The sequence below is a fragment of the Bufo gargarizans genome, chromosome 2, assembly GCF_014858855.1.
Source record: "Bufo gargarizans isolate SCDJY-AF-19 chromosome 2, ASM1485885v1, whole genome shotgun sequence".
Classification (NCBI taxonomy): Eukaryota; Metazoa; Chordata; class Amphibia; order Anura; family Bufonidae; genus Bufo; species Bufo gargarizans.
Window position 1 is genome coordinate 629,865,759 of NC_058081.1, and position 21,894 is coordinate 629,887,652.

At 42.7% G+C, this 21,894-nt stretch overlaps 1 protein-coding gene across 1 annotated transcript in view; it reads left to right on the top strand.

Annotated features, from left to right (window-relative positions):
• GPR153 (G protein-coupled receptor 153) overlaps positions 1-21,894 on the top strand; it is a 73,463-nt gene that overhangs the window by 20,269 nt on the left and 31,300 nt on the right. Inside the window, exon 2 of the mRNA XM_044282145.1 lies at positions 18,652-19,157. Within this exon, the coding sequence (XP_044138080.1) occupies positions 18,781-19,157 (377 nt within the window). The 5' untranslated portion in view covers positions 18,652-18,780. The remainder of the gene's footprint in view (positions 1-18,651; positions 19,158-21,894) is intronic.

Here is a 21,894-nt window from a genome sequence, read left to right on the forward strand (position 1 = left end):
TGCATTCCTACTTGCGCGGGTTTCCCGCAATGCACCCTGAACGCATCTGGCCCTCACCCGCGATGCCCGTGTGAAAGAAGCCTTAATAGTTTATTTTTATCAGTGAACAAAATGCAGAGTGAATAAAGAAAAGAGAAATCAACTCAATATTTGGTGTGACCACCCTTTGCCTTCAAAACACCATCAATTCTTTTAGGTACACTTGTTCAGTGACCCGCAGGAAGAGGATGGGAGTGGTAGTGGCTTTTATGATGATAGTAGTACTTACAGTTCACAGTGGCAATCTTCCACCGGCATCCCCTTAATTACTGGAGGGTGCACCCTTTCTTCCCTCTGGGCGCACCCTAGTATTAAGGCAGGAGTGTGCAGCATCACCCCTTTAACGGCCGCCATTCACCATTAGCCTTCGGTTTCTGTAGCCTTATTTACTGTTGTTCCTGGATGCATCAGTTTACACTTGGTGGCAGTAAATTGTCATGAAGTTGTCACACTGCCTTCTCCTCTAATTTACCGATATTATGTGTCATTTTGGTTAAAAGAGAGAAAAGAAATAGTGTGAGTGTATTTCGCAGCCAGCTTAATGGCGGCTGGAGCCAGACGTATTAATCCATAACAGGATGTGCTGTACAGACTCGGGAACTTGTCCCAATCGCCATTATTTTTTCTTCTTCTGTTAATTACTGCATTTGTGTAAGTGGCAATATTGTCAAGTGCTCAATCTGGATGCCGTTTATGCATGGTGATTAATGGACATGCTTATCTTCCTGGTGACTACTTTGTGGGTTTGTGTTTTTGACCTCATCCGTCCTGAATGAGCTAATGTATAATTAAAGGAGGCTGAGGCGGACATGTTGTGGTTCTTGTGATGCTCTAGCTGAAGATATCCTGAAGTTACAAGTGTCTAAAGTTTCCCTCTAAATCAAGTGCTTCTGTGGAATACTGTATATTTTCATTCAGCATACAGGACAATATTGACCACATCACCCATGCAAACCAGTCACAAGGTAGCGTTTATATTTCCAAAAATAAAAGCTAAGCTCTGATTGGTTGCAAAAAGCCCAGTTTTTCCATGATACAGCTTCAAATTTAATAAGCTGGTCACATTATTTTCCACTGCTGGAATCAAATGTAATCTGTGGGGAGCCTGGCAGCAAGTGTTGCGTTTCCCTGCAGCGCCTCCACAGGGGAGATGAAGTATAACACATTGCCTATTGAAATGAATTGATGTATGTGTTTACATGACCATGCTGGGTCCTATACAGTTTGAGAAGCTTCTTGTAGCTGTTCCTCCTTAAGGGAATTTATCATGTAGAAAAAATTAATACAAGCCACTTACTAATGTATTGGGATTGTCCATATTCCCTCTTTTGCTGGCTGGATTCATTTTTCCATCACATTATACACTGCTCATATCCAGGGGTTACGGCCACCACTGCAGCGCAGATAAGAGGAGGCCGGGGCAGTAGCTGTTGTGCATGTGTGCCTATGCACATTCCCACTTTCCCACCAACCGCACAGACTAGTGCTTTTTCCCATAGTGTGCAAGCACGGTCACCGCTGATGGATCGCAGGGTGGTGATAGTCCCTGGATAAGAGCAGTGTATAATATGATGAAAAATGTATCAAACCAGCAATATGGACAATCACAATACATTAGTAAGTGCCTTGTATTAACTTGCTATACATGATAAATGCCTTTTGCAGTGAGACAACCCCTTTAAAGAGGACCTTTCACGGGTCTGTATATTATCATATCACAAGCGGGTTGTGTAGGGCATAGTAAAGTCATGTTACAGCGCTTCTTAGTTTCTCTATGCGCCGCTCCGTTCGCCTGCTGTGCCCCCGTACTGGTTTTCCGCCTGGTATGTAAATTCATACCATTGGTACAGGGAGGAGGAGACGGCATGTAAGCGCTGTAACATGACTTCATTATGCCCTATACAACCCGCTAGTGATATGATGGGTATAAATGTCCGTACCCATTAAAGGTCCTCTTTAAGCTAGAATTCCCTAAAAGGTAATATGAAGATAGGTTTTCTAAACCAGACAATCCCTTTTATGTAGTTCAAAAATCTGTTCAACTTTTTTTTAGCTATAAAGTTTTAGTTTAACAAAAATCATAGCCGACAGGAGGAAAATATACCTGGTTACAAAGTAATAGATCCCTCATCTCAGCTTAGGCTACTTTCACACTGGCGTTCGGTGCGGATCCGTCTTGTATCGGATCCGCACCGATAATGCAAACGCTTTTATCCGTTCAAAACAGATCCGTTTGCATTATACATTCCAAAAAAAGTCTAAGGCTGGTTTCACACGGGCGTTGCGGAAAAATGTGCGGGTGCGTTGCGGAAACACCCGCGATTTTTCCGCGCGAGTGCAAAACATTGTCATGCGTTTTGCACTCGCGTGAGAAAAATCGCGCATGTTTGGTACCCAAACCCGAACTTCTTCAAAGAAGTTCGGGCTTGGGATTGATGTTCTGTAGATTCTATTATTTTCCCTTATAACATGGTTATAAGGGAAAATAATAGCATTCTGAATACAGAATGCTTAGTATAATAGCGCTGGAAGGGTTAAAAAAATAATAAAAACGTTAACTCACCTTATCCCCATGATCGTGTAGTTCCCGGTCGGTCTGTTCTTTAGCTGTGGGCTTGGGCTGAATGACCTTTGGTGATGTCAGATCACATGCTCCAATCACATGGTCCATCACCATGGTGATGGAGCATGTGATCTGACATCACCACAGGTCCTTTAGTCACAGCTAAAGAAGAGACCGACCGGGAACTAGGCGATCATGGGGATAAGGTGAGTTAACTTTTTTATTATTTTTAACCCTTCCAGCACTATTATACTAAGCATTCTGTAGTCAGAATGCTATTATTTTCCCTTATAACCATGTTATAAGGGAAAATAATACAGTGAATAGACTGTCACCTAGAACCCATGCGTGGAAATCGCACCGCATCCGCACTTGCTTGCGGATGCTTGCGATTTTCACGCAACCCCATTCATTTCTATGGGACCTGCGTTACGTGAAAAACGCAGTATATAGAACATGCTGCGATTTTCACGCAACGCATAAGTGTTGCGTGAAAATCACCGCTCATGTGCACAGCCCCATAGAAATGAATGGGTCAGGATTCAGTGCGGGTGCAATGCGTTCAACTCACGCATCGCACCCGCACGGAAATCTCGCCCGTGTGAAAGGGGCCTAAGGCCCCTTTCACACGGGCGAGTTTTCCGTGCGGGTGCGATGCGTGCGGTGAACGCATTGCACCCGCACTGAATCCTGACCCATTCATTTCTATGGGGCTGTGCACACGAGCGGTGATTTTCACGCATCACTTGTGCGTTGCGTGAAAATCGCAGCATGCTCCTCTTTGTGCGTTTTTCACGTAACGCAGGCCCTATAGAAATGAATGGGGTTGCGTGAAAATCGCATGCATCCGCAAGCAAGTGCGGATGCGGTGTGATTTTCACGCATGGGTTCTAGGTGACAGTCTATTCACTGTATTATTTTCCCTTATAACATGGTTATAAGGGAAAATAATAGCATTCTGAATACAGAATGCTTTGTATAATAGTGCTGGAGGGGTTAAAAATAATAAAAAAGTTAACTCACCTTCTCCTCTTGTTAGCGCAGATGCCGGTCTGTTCTTTATCTGTGGGCTAAAGGACCTTTGATGACGTCAGATCACATGCTCCATCACCATGGTGATGGACCATGTGATTGGAGCATGTGATCTGACGTCACCTCAGGTCATTCAGTCCACAGCTAAAGAACAGAGTGGAATCTGCGCGAACAAGAGGAGAAGGTGAGTTAACTTTTTTATTATTTTTAACCCTTCCAGCACTATTATACAAAGCATTCTGTAGTCAGAATGCTATTATTTTCCCTTATAACCATGTTATAAGGGAAAATAATACAATCTTCAGAACATCAATCCCAAGCCCGAACTTCTGTGAAGAAGTTCGGGTCTGGGTACCAAACATGCGCGATTTTTCTCACGCAAGTGCAAAACGCATGACAATGTTTTGCACTCGCGCGGAAAAATCGCGCATTTTCCCGCAACGCACCCGCCTCTTATCCGGGCAAAAAACATGACGCCCGTGTGAAAGAGGCCTAAGTCAAAAGAGATCCGTCTTGACTTACATTGAAAGTCAATGAGGGATGGATCCGTTTTCAATTGCACCATATTGTGTCAGTGAAAAACGGATCCGTCCCCATTGACTAACATTGTAAGTCAGGACGGATCCGTGCAAGCTGCATTTTAGGGACCTTCTAAAAAACACAACGGAGACCAAACGCAGCCAAATTGATGCATTCCGAACAGATCCTTATCCAGTCAGAATGCATTGGGGCTGAACTGATCCGTTTTGGGCCGCTTGTAAGAGCCCTGAAACGGATCTCACAAGCGGACCCAGAAACGCCAGTGTAAAAAGTAGCCTTAGCAATGCGGAGTCACAGCAGCCATTTCCAGCTTTATTCTTTCCATAGTTCCCTCCATTTGGTTCCTCACTGATTTCATCTCAGGTTATTTATTACAGGTGGTCCAGGTGGAGGGACAGGCTGAGTGTGAGATCAGGCTCTGATTTTGGCTGTCTATTGCATTGGGTATGTGGAAGTTCTCATTTAGTGGACCCTTCCTTAGGGGAAGACTCTTTTAGTTTTGGAGCCCCACTTCTACATTGTATGCATGTGTAAAATTGACCTTAGAGATCGGTTTATCAGCTAAAAGACATCTTGTCTGACTTCCATTAACAAAGGCGATAAAGGCTCCATAGCACAGATGAAACAGAGCGCCCATTATGGTGCCTAGTGTTGCCACCCAGGACAGAAGAGTCTTATGTTTTTGTCCACCTTCATCCACTTTTTTTTAACCTAGAATTGAAGACCCCATTATTTCTTCAGCAGATGGTTAATCCAGACCAGGAATGGGACTGACTATGGACCTCTTATCTCCACTTCTGTCTTCGGCGCAGGCGCAGTGAGTAAAGGCCGCTCTCCTGATGCCGGCTTCCTCAATGTGACGTAGTCAGCTCAGTGAGGAATCCGGCACCAGGAGCGCATCATTCACTCACTGCGCCTGCGCCGAAGAGAGAAGTGAACGGCGCAGGCGCGGGATTTCGTCAATGATGCGGTGAACCTTGGCATCAATCAAGAGGAGCTGGGGGGGCAGAACAGTGGACCTGGGCGGGATAAAGGGTGTGTAGACAGAGCCTCTAGGTGCTGATTTTACACCTACATAGCACCTAGAGGCTCATTAGCATATTATAAAAGTGCTTTTTTTTTACAAAAACGGCTGCAGTGACTAATGTTATGTAGTGCTGACATTAGCGCATCGCTAGTGTCAGTCAGCTACAGTCGTGGCCAAAAGTTTTGAGAATGACACAAATATTAGTTTTCACAAAGTTTGCTGCTAAACTGCTTTTAGATCTTTGTTTCAGTTGTTTGTGATGTAGTGAAATATAATTACACGCACTTCATACGTTTCAGAGGCTTTTATCGACAATTACATGACATTTATGCAAAGAGTCAGTATTTGCAGTGTTGGCCCTTCTTTTTCAGGACCTCTGCAATTCAACTGGACATGCTCTCTATCAACTTCTGGGCCAATTCCTGACTGATAGCAACCCATTCTTTCATAATCACTTCTTGGAGTTTGTCAGAATTAGTGGGTTTTTGTTTCTCCACCCGCCTCTTGAGGATTGACCGCAAGTTCTTAATGGGATTAAGATCTGGGGAGTTTCCAGGCCATGGACCCAAAATGTCAACATTTTGGTCCCCGAGCCACTTAGTTATCACTTTTGCCTTATGGCACGGTGCTCCATCGTGCTGGAAAATGCATTGTTCTTCACCAAACTGTTGTTGGATTGTTGGAAGAAGTTGCTGTTGGAGGGTGTTTTGGTACCATTCTTTATTCATGGCTGTGTTTTTGGGCAAAATTGTGAGTGAGCCCACTCCCTTGGATGAGAAGCAACCCCACCTATGAATGGTCTCAGGATGCTTTACTGTTGGCATGACACAGGACTGATGGTAGCGCTCACCTTTTCTTCTCCGGACAAGTCTTTTTCCTGATGAAATCGGAAAGAGGCTTCATCGGAGAATATGACTTTGCCCCAGTCCTCAGCAGTCCATTCACCATATTTTCTGAAGAAGATCAATATGTCCCTGATGTGTTTTTTTTAGAGAGAAGTGGCTTCTTTGCTGCCCTTCTTGACACCAGGCCATCATTCACCTCACTGTGAATGCAGATGCGCTCACACCTGCCTGCTGCCATTCCTGAGCAAGCTCTGCACTAGTAGCACTCCGATCCCGCAGCTGAATCCTCTTTAGGAGACGATCCTGGCGCTTGCTGGACTTTCTTGGACGCCCTGAAGCCTTCTTAACAAGAATTGAACCTCTTTCCTTGAAGTTCTTAATGATCCTATAAATTGTTGATTGTGAAGCCATTTTTATGCAACGCAATGATGGCTGCACACGTTTCTTTGCAGGTCACCATGGTTAACAATGGAAGAACAATGATTTCAAGCATCACCCTCTTTTTAACAGGTCAAATCTGCCATTTTAACCCAATCAGCCTGACATAATGATCTCCAGCCTTGTGCTCGTCAACATTCTCACCTGAGTTAACAAGACGATTACTGAAATTTTCATGGCAAAGAAGGACTATGCAATTCATCTGATCACTCTTCATAACATTCTGGAGTATATGCAAATTGCTATTATACAAACTTATGCAGCAACTTTTCCAATTTCCAATATTTATGTAATTCTCAAAACTTTTGGCCACGACTGTACATAACAGTATATTTGGTGGTAGAAACCCTTTAAAATCTGCAGAGGTCCAAGTCTATGAATCGGTTTAGATGGAGAAATTCGATTCTATGCCCCACTGGCGGTAGACCGTATGTGGTACAGTCTCTGCAGAATACATCTATAAAGGTAAAAAACTTTTAGGTGAACTTTTCAGCACTTTTTTTTTCTTGAGGAAACACGTCTTCCTACCCACTGACAAAAAGCATAATAAATCCATTATTTCTCAAGGTGATGTATTGAGCGTGTTAAAATACATTATTCAGAATCCCCTTCTCATATAGAGAGATAGACATTCAATCTTTTTCTCATTTGGAGCAGCATGTGGGCTGTATAAATTCTTAATCAGAATCATATTATATTAAGCGGCCCGGATAGCGTTAAATCCACTTTACGTGCCGCTATTATTAGAGACGAAGGTACTGAATCATTTATATCTTACGTCTGATAAGACAAGCAGCTCCAGAAATCCTCCAGATAAAAACTTTCCTTTTCCTCATTCTTAGGAGCCGATGCCATACAATGTGATATTATTTGTGGAAATCTGTTTTAATAATTACAATCATTTTAATTAATGAGTTGATGAAGTTACATAATTTTAATTATTTGTTAGTCATTTTTTTACCCTGTACAGTGGTCCCTCAAGTTACAGTAATAATTGGTTTCCGGACGACCATTGTATGTTGAAACCATTGTAAGTTGAGTAATCGGTTCCTAAGCCCCAAAATGTCATCCAAGATAAGAGAAAATGAAGATTTAAGAAAAATAAGCAGATAACTAAGACAGATAAAACAAGTCCTTACATATAACAGTCAGGAATAGCTGCTAACTAAAAACTAATACAGCTATTATATCGGAGAAGTGGCCTTGATTGGTTGGATCTGAGCCGGAGACATTGTATATTGAGTCTAGTTTCAACTTACGATGGGTCAGAAAAGACCATTATATGTTGAAAATGTATCCGTGGCGATTGTATCTTGTGGGATCACTGTATTTGTCACTGCTGCTGCAAATGATAAGGGGTGGTCCAGGAATGACAGGGACACAACTTTGCTGTTATTCTCTGTTATCAGCCATGAGAGACTGATTGTCATGTCCTGTAAATGGATTAGTGATTGGAAGTCCCTATGTACATTACATTACATGTAGGAGCAGTCATGTAGGAGGGTCACTAGCAGTCATGGCCAGTTCGCATTGTTCGCCCCCGAACACATGCGGGCTGCCATCTTTTCTCACAAGTCTGGCGAGGCATAGGTAAGCCCTTACCTGTGCCTTTGCGCGAGACGGTCTGAAATCAAATGCGGTCAGAGGGAGCAGGCAGTTCCGGGAACAGCCGCTGGGGGCCTTCATTGTGCTGTTCCCGGAACTGCCTGCTCCCACTGACCGCATTTGATTTCCGACCAGCTCGCGCAAAGGCACAGGTAAGGGCTTACCTATGCCTCGCCAGACTTGTGAGAAAAGATGGCAGCCCGCATGTGTTCGGGGGCGAACAATGCAAAAAAAAAGTTTTGATTAGTCAGCATATGAAAAGTTTTGATCGCTAGGAGTCTGAGTCTTGAGACCCCCACCGATCGCTAGAATGAGGATAGAGAAACAGTCACATAGCGCGTGTTATATATGAGCGCTTCTCTCTCCTAGTTCTAGGGAACGTTGGAGGTCTCAGCTCTGGGTCTCCTGCCATTCAAAACTTTTGATATGTCTCTATGACATTTCAAAACATTTATGGAAACTCAGTTTTATAATGCTGTGGTTCTATGAACTACTACAATTAAGGGGTTTTCTGGGAGTAAGATATTCATGTCCTATCCTTAGGATGGGTCATCAATATCTTATCGTTGGGGGTCAGACTCCCAGCACCCCTGCTGATCAGCTTTTTGAAGAGGCCACAGCACTACAGTAAGCACTCCAGCCTCTTCCTAGGCCAGGGATGTCACGTTCATCAGTCACAAGGCCTAGGTGCAGCTTAGTCCCATTTAAGTGTATGGGGCTGAGCTGCAATACCAAGTACTGCCACTATACACAGGAAGGTGCTGTGCTTGTGCGACAGTGCTTACAAAAATTCCACAGCCTCTATAAAATGCTGATCAGTGGGGGTGCTGGGTGTCAAAACCTCATCAATATCTTACTCCCAGAAAATCCCTTTAAAGAGGGCATATAATTAGGATTTCTTCTGCCTCTGTTATCTTCATCATCTATGTAGTCATAAAGATGATTGATGTGCTGTTGGTACTTTGAGAAAGCATCGGATGCTTGCTTAGTATAGTTAGTAATGGCTGTCTGGGTGGTTTCTAGAGATTCCACTCTGCTGCCAATCTGTCTCATTTCTCTTTTGATCTCAGACAATTCCTCCAATACTGGGTTTAGTGCGTCTGAGAGGGCCCGGGAGATGAAGGATCTGGATAACGGGAGTTCAGCCAAAGATTCCATGGTATCTTCATTGTCACTGTCTTTGTCTTGCGAACGTATCAATGGTTTGGATACTGCACCGTTAAGGGTGGAGACATGTATACCTGAAGTAGCTTGAGATTTCTTCATAATGAATTTGTCCAAATCTGATTGAGACAGATGAGGGAGTTTCGTAAGATGTTGGGATTCTTGGCAGGTGCCTCGGTATCTGCCTACTTTTACCATGAGTGCTCCGGGTCTGAAACCATGGTGGAACATTATGCCACCTGTATCTTGAGCATAAACGTGAGTAAGGATTAGGGCATATCGAGACCTTCACGGGCCGGTAGAACTTAGAATCAGTGGGGGGCGAGAATGCGGCCTCTTCTGGGGAAAGTTGTCAGCCCGTGAAGGGGAAAATTATAAGGGACTCTGTAGAGGACTGGTTTGACCGTGAGAAGGTTGTGTTCCTGTGTCACGGTTTACATTAAAAAAATGGGACAATGGCCCTTTAAGAAGCGTCTGTGAGTGAAAAATTATAGGAGACCTGATGTTGAGGCCTGAAGTTGTGAGGTTGTGGGGGGGACAAAGAGGAGTGATGATCCAGCTTTATACAGACCGCATGATGCAAAATGGACAGGTTTGAACATGGCTGCGCTGCAAATCTAACATCCTGAGAGGGTTACAGGTAAGCCAAATATAAAGGCGAGTCAGTACTTCATGTGCCCCTGTCAGTTTCACTCGGATTTCCTTTATTGTGGTGCACTTAGGGAGTATACATGGAAACGTGTTTTGCTCCAACCACTGCCATGTCGCGACTTACTGGTATACATGGTCTGTGTTGTGACCCAGCTTCAGGCAAGTGTGCGGCGTTAACAGTCCGGTAAGGCCAGGAACTAATCGGGATTGCTGGAGGATACTCTGCCTTCAGGTGAGGTGACAGAGGGTACCCAGCCCTGCCCTGAGGCTATTATGAGCAGCCGGTGGTATTGTGCTGGCAAAGGGTCTTGCTAACAGAGTCCGGTGTGACTCTTGGGGTAGTCCGATGCCTAGGCCGGTGGGGTGGAAGAGGGCAATCCCGTAGTTAGCGGCTCTAATGGTTACCTCCTCTCGGGAGTGCACCTCGATGTAGCTGGTCTCCGAAGAGAAGTCCCGACGTGGCACGCTGGCTGGACTCTATCGGTAGCTGGGCGCAAGGATCCGGCTCGCGATCTAGGCCGCAGATGTAGGCCGCAGATGTTAACTTCGGCTGCCGGGCACAGAGAAGCCCCCAAAACGGGTCAAAATGCTTCTGGTGGCGATGTTCGTCCAAAGGAGCAGGTTAGATGATCCTGCAGTCTTTGCTGGTGCCAGCATGTTGTAGGATAGACTTTAGGTTGCAGGAGCTTAGGCTAGACGCTTCCTCCCTGACCACGCCCCCATAATTAGGATTTCTTAGTTAGTTCCCTATTGGTCGTGGTTTATACTGCTGTAGAAATGATGTCAGTTAGGTCAACATACCTTTTCAAGACCCATAAGGCATGTTATTTTTACAGCGATACAAAGATAAGTGACTGCCAGATACTGGCGCCGGTTATCTTTTGTAGAAAAACTAAGGCTACTTTCACATCTGCATTTTTGCTGGATCCGGCAGGGATCAGCAAAAACTCAGAGAAAACTGATCCGGCACCTTCGACTTAGGCCTCTTTCACACTACAGTATGTCCATTCCAGTGTTTTGCGTTCCGTTTTTCACGGATCCGTTGTTCCGTTTTTTGCTTCCGTTGTGGTTCCGTTTCCGTTCCGTTGTTCCGTTCCGTTTTTCCGTATGGCAAATACAGTATACAGTAATTTCATTTAAAAAATTGGGCTGGGCAGAACATTTTCAATAGATGGTTCCGCAAAAAACGGAACGGATACGGAAGACATACGGATGCATTTCCGTATGTGTTCCCTTTTTTTTGCGGACCCATTGACTTGAATGGAGCCACGGACTGTGATTTGCGGCCAAATATAGGACATGTTCTATCTTTTCAACGGAACGGAAATACGGAAACGGAATGCATACGGAACACATTCCGTTTTTTTGCGGAACCATTGAAACGCAAAAAACGGACCGTATACGGAACGCAAAAAACTGTAGTGTGAAAGAGGCCTTATATTGTGTGTCAGGACTGATCCGCCTTGCTCCGCATCCCATGACACATGTTATCTTTTAAAGGAGTTTTTCAGTAGTACAATATTGATGACCTGTCCTGTCCTCAATGGGGATCTAACTCCAACTCCGGGCACCCCCTCAAATCAGCTTCCTAGGCCAATGATATCACGTTTATCAGTCACATGGCCTATGTGCAGCTCTGTCCCATTCAAGTGAATGGGCTTGGGCTGCAATACAAGAACAGCCCCGGTACAATGTATGGTGCTGTGCTTGGTAAGCTGCAAGGAGTCCGCAGTGCTCAAACAGCTGCCGCCCACTGATCTGATATTGATGACCTATCCTTAGGTAGGTCATCAATACTGTACTCCTAGAAAACCCCTTTAAATCTAGGTCTATGTAGGGGATTTTTATGTAATATAGCACTAACCTATTCCGCAGCGCTTTACAGACATCACACTGATCCCAATGGAGCTCACAATCTAAGTTTCCTATCAGTGTGTCTTTAGAGTGTGGGAGGAAGCCCATGAAAACACGGGGAAAACATACAGACTCCATGCAGATGTAGTTCTTGGTCGTTAAAGATTAACATCTGATCTCTATAAACATACTGAAGAAATTTATCTACTGAGAATTTTGAGCATATTCCGATTTTTTTTAAATGGGGTTATAATATTGAAATTGTGTGTCAGGATCCATTTAAAGTGTAAGCGATCATGCCATTATAGAAGAAAAAAAAAAATTCCGAGCGATGTGGGTGACCTGCCTTTCTTTCAGAACAGATCTGCTTGCTCAGAAAATCAATCATGTATGCCTCGCTGCACACTGCTCTATCTCTCTGCAAATCCGCCTCCTACCCCAAGTCACTGAATAAAAACTTTTCTTGCTTTCCCACAGAGAACAGTAACACAAAAATGAGCAGGGCCCGTCCTCATCAGACATCACTTCTGGCTTATGCAATGTGCAGCCTTTTGTATATTTTGCATTAACTCCTTGTGGTGAGAGTTTTTTCTCTAAAAGACAACGTATCATTTCAGCTGCATACTTTTGCATTCTAGCGAAATTAAGTTTCCTGCCTTTGGCCCAACTGGAAACCACTGAATCACATTTTCCATGAACGATCTAATTGGAAACGTTTTGCTTCACATGCCTGACGTAAGGAGACGTCTGCAGATGGATTTTATAGACTTGCATTTTTATCATAATTGCCCGTTTTGGCCGCTCAGTACAGTGATGTGGATACTGTAATTTTTCCATGTATGGGATGCTGTTAAATTTGAATAGTTTGTGGCTTATATTTTCCATTGCAACCTTTAATATGGCACAGAGAGTGCTATGGATCTTTTCCATTTCTAGGTCCTTAGACATCCCTGACTCCAAGACAAATTAGAGTCCAATTTGTAAAATCCCATGTATACAAATAAATCAATTCTATAATCAATAACAGGATGGTAGCCTTACTTGTGTATGTACTGGCCATTAGGGTCCTACATCAAGGAGAAAGCCCCACTGAATAAATTAAAATGTCCCTCTTCATGGCACCAATAGTAGGTTTTGGGACTGTTTACCCTCCCTTGTGGAAAAGAAGTGTAGTTTATGACACCTTAGACAGTCCCCTCTTATTCATATTTACTATGACTGTGTCAAAGGATGGAGACAACTTGAGCTGTGGCCTCCGTCTCCATTCACCACATAGGCTATATATCTGCTACAGTATGTAAGCTTCCTACCATAAGGAACTATAAAACCAGGAAGGAACAGTAAAATCATTTGAAAACCAAACATCCTATCATGGAAGGCTTTCTCCTTTCAAGGTCTGAGGAGCCACTGAAATAAGACAGGTATCTGAGCTAGTCATATGAAATAGAGAGAGGAGGGCAGGACAGTGTTCTTCGTGTGATCCAGCATCATATTGCCCACTATGTTCTACAGTTAAGCGGTCTAAAGTTACCCATTAATGTAGGCCACTTTAGTTTCCCCGTCGGCCCCTGGCTGACTACCTTATGTGTATGGGGTGCTTCCAACCATCCCCGACAAATAATGTTGGAGGAAAGATGATTGGGACATTTTGAATTTCCCCAGCCAATCATTTTGTTCTCTGGGGAGGTAAGCCACCACCAGAGCTGTCTGTCAGTAGCTTGCTCCCCTGTCCCCAAACTGAGCCCACATGTGTATGAAGAAGTCAGGACTCTGGTAGAAATAGCTGTTTTGTTCTGCCAAAGCTAATGTAGGTGTAATGGAACCTTAACTAGTGACATGACTTTCTTGGCCCCTCTAATTTCTGAGAGGGATAATAGCACTCAGTCACAATTTATAAACAGCTGAGGAACATTTGAAAAACCAAAGTCAGTGGTGACCTTGGTGAATGCAGTAATGGAAGACATCAGAGGCTTCTCTCGTCTTCTCGACCCACAACCTGTAGCAGTGATCCTATTGCATCACACCTCCTCCAGTCCCTCTCTCCACGGCTGTCATCACTCACCTAACTACATTTTTTAACCTCTGTCTCTCTTCTGGTATTTTCCCTCCTCTTTCAAACACTCTATTATAACCCAACTACTAAAGAAACCATCTCTTGACCTGACCTGTGCTGCTAACTACAGACCTTTTTCTAACCTCCCCTTCATCTCTAAACTCCTTGAACGTCTTGTCTACTCTCGCTTAAAAGCTATCTCTCTGCCAGCTCTCTTCTTGACCCCTTACAATCTGCCTTTTGCCCTCTTTACTCTACAGAAACTACCCTTTCTAAAGTGATTTTTCCTGGATCTCTCTGCAGCGTTTGATACCGTAGAGACCATAAACTCCTCCTCACCATGCTCCACTCAATTGGCCTTAAGGACACTGCTCTCTCTTGATTCTCTTCCTATCTCTCTGGCTGCTCCTTTAGTGTATCATTCGCTGGCTCTTCTTCTTCTCCTCTTCCTCTTAATGTGGGCTCAGTACTAGGTCCTCTACTCTTCTCCCTCTACACAGCCTCTATCGGACAGACTATCAGTAGATTTGGCTTAAGATACCATCTCTATGCTGACGACACCCAACTATACACATCATCCCCTGACATCACCCCTGCTTTACTCAAACACCAGTGACTGTCTGGCAGCTGTCTCTAACATCATGTCCTCTCTGTATCTAAAATTGAACCTCTCAAAAACTGAACTTCTTGTCTTTCCCCCATCTACTAACCCACCTAACCTTGATATTTCAATTTCGGTCTGCAGCACTATCAAAACTCCTGTGCAACATGCCTGCTGTCTTGGGGCCACATTTGACTGTGATCTTTCCTTTGTTCCCCATATTCAATCACTTACATGCTCTTGTCGCGTGCACCTCAAGAATATTACCAGAATCTGCCCTTTTTTTACGGTGGAAACGGCAAAAACTCTTGTTGTTGCCTTGATTCATTCTCGTATTGACTACTGCAATGCATTACTAATCTGTCTCCCTCTCACTAAACTCTCCCCCTTTCAGTCTGTCCTAAATGCTGCAGCCAGGCTCATCTATCTGTCTACCCGCTACACTGATGCTACTAGTCTGTGCCAGTCACTTCACTGGTTGCCCATTCACCACAGAATACAGTTAAAACTTCTCACCCTCACCCACAAAGCTCTGCACAGTGCTGCTCCTCCATACATCTCCTCCCTTATTTCCGTCTACCACCCTACTCATGCTCTTCGTTCTGTTAGCGACCTAAGATTAATAACCTCCATAATTCGTACCTCTTACTCCCGTCTTCATTTTGTTTCTCGAGCTGCACCTACTCTCTGGAATACTCTGCCCTGGAATACTAGTTCGATTCACAACTTCACCTTCAAACGTGCCTTAAAAACAGCATATTTTCAGGCAGGCTTATCAAGATACCTAAAATGACTTTTTCCAGACTAAACCTTTCCCAAACCAACTCCTCTGGCCTAAACTCGATCCTCTAGTAGTCCCAAACCCGAAGCAGATCGGCCGGAACCACTCCTGTCAGTTCAATAATGGCTCAAATCCTACTTATCACAATCAACTACCTTATGTGTCACCCTCAATTCCTCATAGATTGTAAGCTCTTGCGAGCAGGGCCCTGACTCCTAGTGTTTCAGTTGCATATTAGCCAGTTACCTTTGTTTTGTACATAACCCTATGAATTTGTAACGCGCTGCAGGAATATGGTGGCGCTAATATTAATACATTTTATTATTATTAGAATGTCTTTTTACATGAGATATTTCATCTTGAAGCCTAAAGCCCTGAACATCAGTCTGAACACCTTTTTCCCCGCATACAGAATGTAATAAAGCGATGATTCACCAAAGTGTGGGCTTCAGAATGCAACAGACAAAAATAAACCGAGCACAGTGATACTTCTGTTAAGTGACCTTTACATCTTAATAATCACATTCTGGCATCACACAAATCTCCATACCAGGAGTAGTCTTTTAAACATCTTGTTTAAATGGTGTTTCCAAGAGATGTTTATAATCTAGTATTTGGAACTGGTGGAGGCCAATATAAAATCTGAGCTAATGACCCAAATGAGCCTGCACCCCAATATTTAAGTCTTAGTCTTAGGGCATGCGCCAAATGGTTATGTTAACATGGGTATGCCCAAAAATATTTTGCCCCAAGAATGTATAGGTATAACTTGGTCTCAATGCAAAATCTGTAACATGGTCCTAACCTACAGCACCATGTGTCAATGATAATATCAGTGACCTCCTAGGTAACATAGATGCCTTTGGGTCTCTCTGGATCCCTGGTATATGCTACCGACCAGATGAAGACGGATATGGAATTGGAAAGTTAAAGTAATTCTGTTATTGTTATAGAACTGGTGGACGTTCTCCTCAGTGTACTGTAACTGTGATGGTTGCTCCTCATAGGTCAACCCTGGAGACATCTTCCTCTGTTATAGGGTCAAAACAGGAGAGAGAGCATGTAGAGGACTTGGAGGGAGGAGGATTGAAATTATTTGGGGACTGGGAGATTATTTCCTGCCAGATACTGCCAATCTTGTCTCTGAAGTAAGTGGCCATTACAGATGCATAGTTACAGATCAGAGTGAGAGCTGAAGGAAATGTCTAGAGCACTTGATGATAAGTGATAGCACTTTCCTACAAGTGAAACTCGGTGTCCTGAGAGAGAACTTCATCCCTGAGGACAGCAGCTGTTAGGTGCAGATAGGATGGAGCTGAATGAATGGCTACTGATGGACGTGTTTTACAGCACTGTGTTCCTTTCTGGGTTTGACACTGCAGCCAAAAACATCCTTCTACCTGTACAGATCCACCTTCTTGATTCTAGGGCATGGAAGCATATCAGAGTAGATATATATTTTCCAACAGGAGGGTGAAATGTTATACCAGTTATATTCTTCCTCACAGTGAGCAGTATTATAGTAGTTATATTCTTGTACATAGGATCAGTGTTATACAGTAGCTGTTATATTCTTGACATAGGGGCAGTATTATAGTAGTTATATTTGTGTACACAGGAGACAGTATTATAGTAGTTATATTCTTATGAATAGAAGGCAGTATGATAGCAGTTATAGTCTTGTACATAGGAGCAGTATTATAGTAGTTATATTTTTGTACATAGGAGACAGTATTATAATCGTTATATTCTTTTACATAGGGAGCAGTATTATAGCAGTAATATACATGTACATACAGAGCAGTATCATAATAATTATATGCTAATACATTGGGGACAGTATTATAGTAGTAATATTGTTTTATATAGAGGTAGTATTATAGTAGTTACAGTCTTGCACATAAGGGCAGTATTATGGTAGTAATAAATAGCAGTATTATAGCAGCTATATTTTTGTACATAAGGACAGTATTATAGTAGTTATATTCTTGTACATAGGAAGCAATATTGTAGTATCATAACAGCCTTGACTTTTTTTTGCATCAGGCAATTTTGCCATACACATCTGTATCTGTATGGAAAATTGCCTGATGCAAAAAAAGTTAGGGCTTTTATGCTACTTTTTTGCCATACACATCTGTAAGATTTTAATTTCTGTCAACTTTTATTATGGGTTGCACGAAGGAGAAAAAATTGCAGCATTTTTATTCACGCAGCTTACAATAAATAATGAGTTCACTATATTGTACTGGTTATTATTATTACTGAGATACCAAATACTGTGTTGTGATATTTCCTAGTAAATATACAAAAACACATTTATTGTTATGGGTTTTGTTCCTCTTTTTTAAGTAATACTAACTTTGTAAAACATAAAAGAAAAAAGTAAAGTAAAGTAAAAATTACATTTTTATTCCATAACTTTTAGAAAAAATTATTCTTTCACGGGTCTATATTATGTTTGACCCCAGACCTTCTGTAGAGCAGGCAGTAGACTTACCATAGAAACATAGAATGTGTCGGCAGATAAGAACAATTTAAAACTATGTCCTCTTGTAGCAGTTTTCCTTCTTTTAAATATTCTTTCCTTTTTTACCTTGTTAATTCCCTTTATGTATTTAAAAGTTTCTATCATATCCCCTCTGTCTCGTCTTACCACTAGTCTACAGGACTACTCTGCTGTAAAGATTACATTTTCTGTGCTTAAAAAGCTATAGTGTAACTATTTATAAAAAAAAATATATACAATACATTTGGGGGTCAAATCCCACCGAGACAGTAAAATTTAAATCTTTATAGTAAAAGTTATGACAGAAATATAGAATTTTTCCTTTCCAGCTTTTTTCTTTTATGGTAAAAGTTACAACTTTCTGCAAAGTTATTGAAACATACTTAGTATGAAATATCACACATATAACAGTATTTGGCATCCCTGTAATCATAATAAGCTGTACAATATAGTGAACACATTAATTATGTTGGTTAGTAAATAGTGAATATTTTTTTCCTTAATTTCAGTAATATAGTATTTATTTAATATTATGCCTTTTGAAGATGATAGATTTTTAAGCAAAGAAAATTCATCTCTTCCAACATGGCAGGTCTGTAGTGAAATGGTAACTCTTTTGTCTGTCATACACAAGTTTAGGGGTTTAAATCCCAATAAAGACCTGTCAAATAATTTATTTACTTAAAGTCTATGTGCTGGAAGAGGGCACATTCCCCGACCTATAGTGTAAGCCCATAGCTTCTATGAGACGAATATTATGAATACTTACAACACAAATCCAAAATGTAGGGTTGTGCATTAAGCATAAATGTAATCTAGTTATTGTCATCAATGTTGTTAAGACCCTAATGTCCATTGATCAAAATGAAACCATACACTATGATATAGCAATGATGCCTGCTCCACCTATATTATGTTAATAGTCTCTCTACATATTTATATCTTACAGGTTGCCCAGACACAATGGACATATTGTTACTCTCCAGGTCATATTACCAGTAGCCTAACAACCTGTACCAGAAGATGCATTTAACGTTATTGCTGTTCTCCATTTCTGATCCACTACTGTCTTCTCCTAATGGTGCCTTCACCCTCCACCATGAATGATGAGCAGAGACTGCACAACAACGCGGTAGCCTGGCTTATATGTTCAGGGATATCACTTTTAGCTAATGCCTGGGGGATTCTCAGTATAAGTGCCAAACAGAAGAAATGGAAGCCTTTGGAATTTCTAATCTGCACATTGGCCGGAACTCATATTCTTAATATGGCCATACCCATCACCATGTACTCAGTGATCCAGCTAAGAAAACAGCACTCAGACTATGAGTGGAACGAAGGGGTCTGCAAAGTCTTTGTCTCTACGTTCTACACCTTAAGCCTTGTCACTTGCTTCTCTGTCACCTCTTTATCCTATCATCGTATGTGGATGGTACGCTGGCCGGTAAACTACAGGTAGGTCTCTAGAATCCCAGGAAAATACCTAAATGTCATGTTCTAATGAAGAAATATTTGGATATCTCCAAGACTTTTTCTATCAAGTAGTATTGTTGAACATTAGATGTAAGGACCTCTAGCCTAAAGCCACATGTTCCTGGAAATGTGTCAGTAACCTTGACCATACATATTAGAAAACTACATATTGGAATCACAGCTCAATATAATATGTCAAAGAAAGTGAGCATCACATTCAAAAACTAGGGTGCTGCCCAGGTCCACAAATGCGTGCACTGAATTACAAGGAGCACTTGAAAAAAGAAATGGCGACATACCAAAAATCACACGATTAAATCACAAATGTTATTAATATCCAAAACATGATCACAAAAAAGTAAAAAACCATTAAAAACCAATATTTCTTAAGAGTTGTATAAAATATATATGTGCTTTTACCTCCCTACTTCCACATCATGTACCCCTAATAAGGTCCTAAAGTGCCAAAGCAGTAAAGTGACTACTACATATAAAGTGCAAATAGTAAAAGTAAATGTGGCAACTTGAAAATCAACATCAATTATTGTCTATTGAAAATGGCAAATATCTGAAAAGAAAAATCTATAAACATACCCAAAAATTTGTGACTCATGAATAAAGCACAAAATATTCAACAGGATAATTTTAGTGAAAAAAAGAGTCTCACATATCGGTTGTCGTGGAAGGACCAAAGCCCCACCCGTATCGCCGTTTCTGTGGCTTTGTCATAATTCACTAATTTTTGTGTATGTTTATATATATATTTTTCAGATATTTGCCATTTTCAATAGACATTAATTGATGTCATTTCACAGTTGCCACATTCACTTTGACTTTTTGCACGTTATATGCACCGATCACTTTACTGGTTTGGCGCTTTGTCTCACTTAGATATAGGACCTTGTTTTCGGCAGATGATGAATGTGCAAGGAGGAGCAATACCATAACCCTTACCATTTCCCATAGAAAATGGAAGGATGGTCTTCACCTGTCATGCAAAAGATCCAAAGTCATATACTGTAGCCAAAATCACACGGAAGGTAGTGTTTAGTGTCAGGAGGCTGGCAACATTCAGGATTCACCAAAGTATTTAGAAAGTCTTTGTCTGTGTTGGAAATAAAAAATTGGAAAGTCTGTAAAAAATATCAGGCTTGTATATCTGTCATTGCTGGGAGGCCTATGTAGAAAAGAGGGTAGCTCTTGGACTCATCTTTACACTCATTACCACACCTTTGTGAGGGGCAGGGAGTTGTTTGCAGTCATACCTGGGCTAAGATATTGATGGGGCCAAAATGTCTCTCTGCCTCACATCAAATAACTGGTACTATAAAAGATGCCTAATACTTAAGGGTCCTTGTTAATGATTTTTCAGTTAGGCCCAGGATCTTCATGTAATACCTGAAGTATAGTGGGGAGGGGGGAACACTGGCCTTTCTATATTGCTAAGATAGAGGGAGAAGGGGTTGGTGGTATGCACCAGCCCATGAGATGTCTGATTTTTCTGTATCTATTCTGAGGCCACTCCCCCTCTGTGCGGCATCTCCTGCTCTGTGAGGCCACTCCTCCACTATGAGGCTAGTCCTGCTCTGTGAGGCTACTCCTGAACTGGGAGGCCACTTTTCCTTTATGAGGCTACTTCTGCTCTGTGATGCCACTCCTCCTCTATGAGGCTAGTTCTGCTCTGTGAGGCTACTCCTGAACTGGGAGGCCACTTTTCCTTTATGAGGCTACTTCTGCTCTGTGAGGCCACTCCTCCACTATGAGGCTAGTTCTGCTCTGTGAGGCTACTCCTGAACTGGGAGGCCACTTTTCCTTTATGAGGCTACTTCTGCTCTGTGATGCCACTCCTCCTCTATGAGGCTAGTCCTGCTCTGTGAGGCTACTCCTGAACTGGGAGGCCACTTTTCCTTTATGAGGCTACTTCTGCTCTGTGATGCCACTCCTCCTCTATGAGGCTAGTTCTGCTCTGTGAGGCTACTCCTGAACTGGGAGGCCACTTTTCCTTTATGAGGCTACTTCTGCTCTGTGAGGCCACTCCTCCACTATGAGGCTAGTCCTGCTCTGTGAGGCTACTCCTGAACTGGGAGGCCACTTTTCCTTTATGAGGCTACTTCTGCTCTGTGATGCCACTCCTCCTCTATGAGGCTAGTCCTGCTCTGTGAGGCTACTCCTGAACTGGAAGGCCACTTTTCCTTTATGAGGCTACTTCTGCTCTGTGATGCCACTCCTCCTCTATGAGGCTAGTTCTGCTCTGTGAGGCTACTCCTGAACTGGGAGGCCACTTTTCCTTTATGAGGCTACTTCTGCTCTGTGAGGCCACTCCTCCACTATGAGGCTAGTCCTGCTCTGTGAGGCTACTCCTGAACTGGGAGGCCACTTTTCCTTTATGAGGCTACTTCTGCTCTGTGATGCCACTCCTCCTCTATGAGGCTAGTTCTGCTCTGTGAGGCTACTCCTGCTCTGTGAGGCTACTCCTGCTCTGTGAGGCTAACTGCTCTGTGAGGCCACTTCTCCTCTATGAGGCTACTCCTGCTCTGTGAGGCCACTTCTCCTCTATGAGGCTATTCCTGCTCTGTGAGGCCACTACTCCACTATGAGACCACTCCTCCTCTATGAGGTTACTCCTGCTCTGTGAGGCCACTCCTCTGCTATAAGGCTAATCCTTCTCTATGAGGCTACTCCTGCTCTGTGAGGCCACTCCTCCTCTATGAGGCCACTC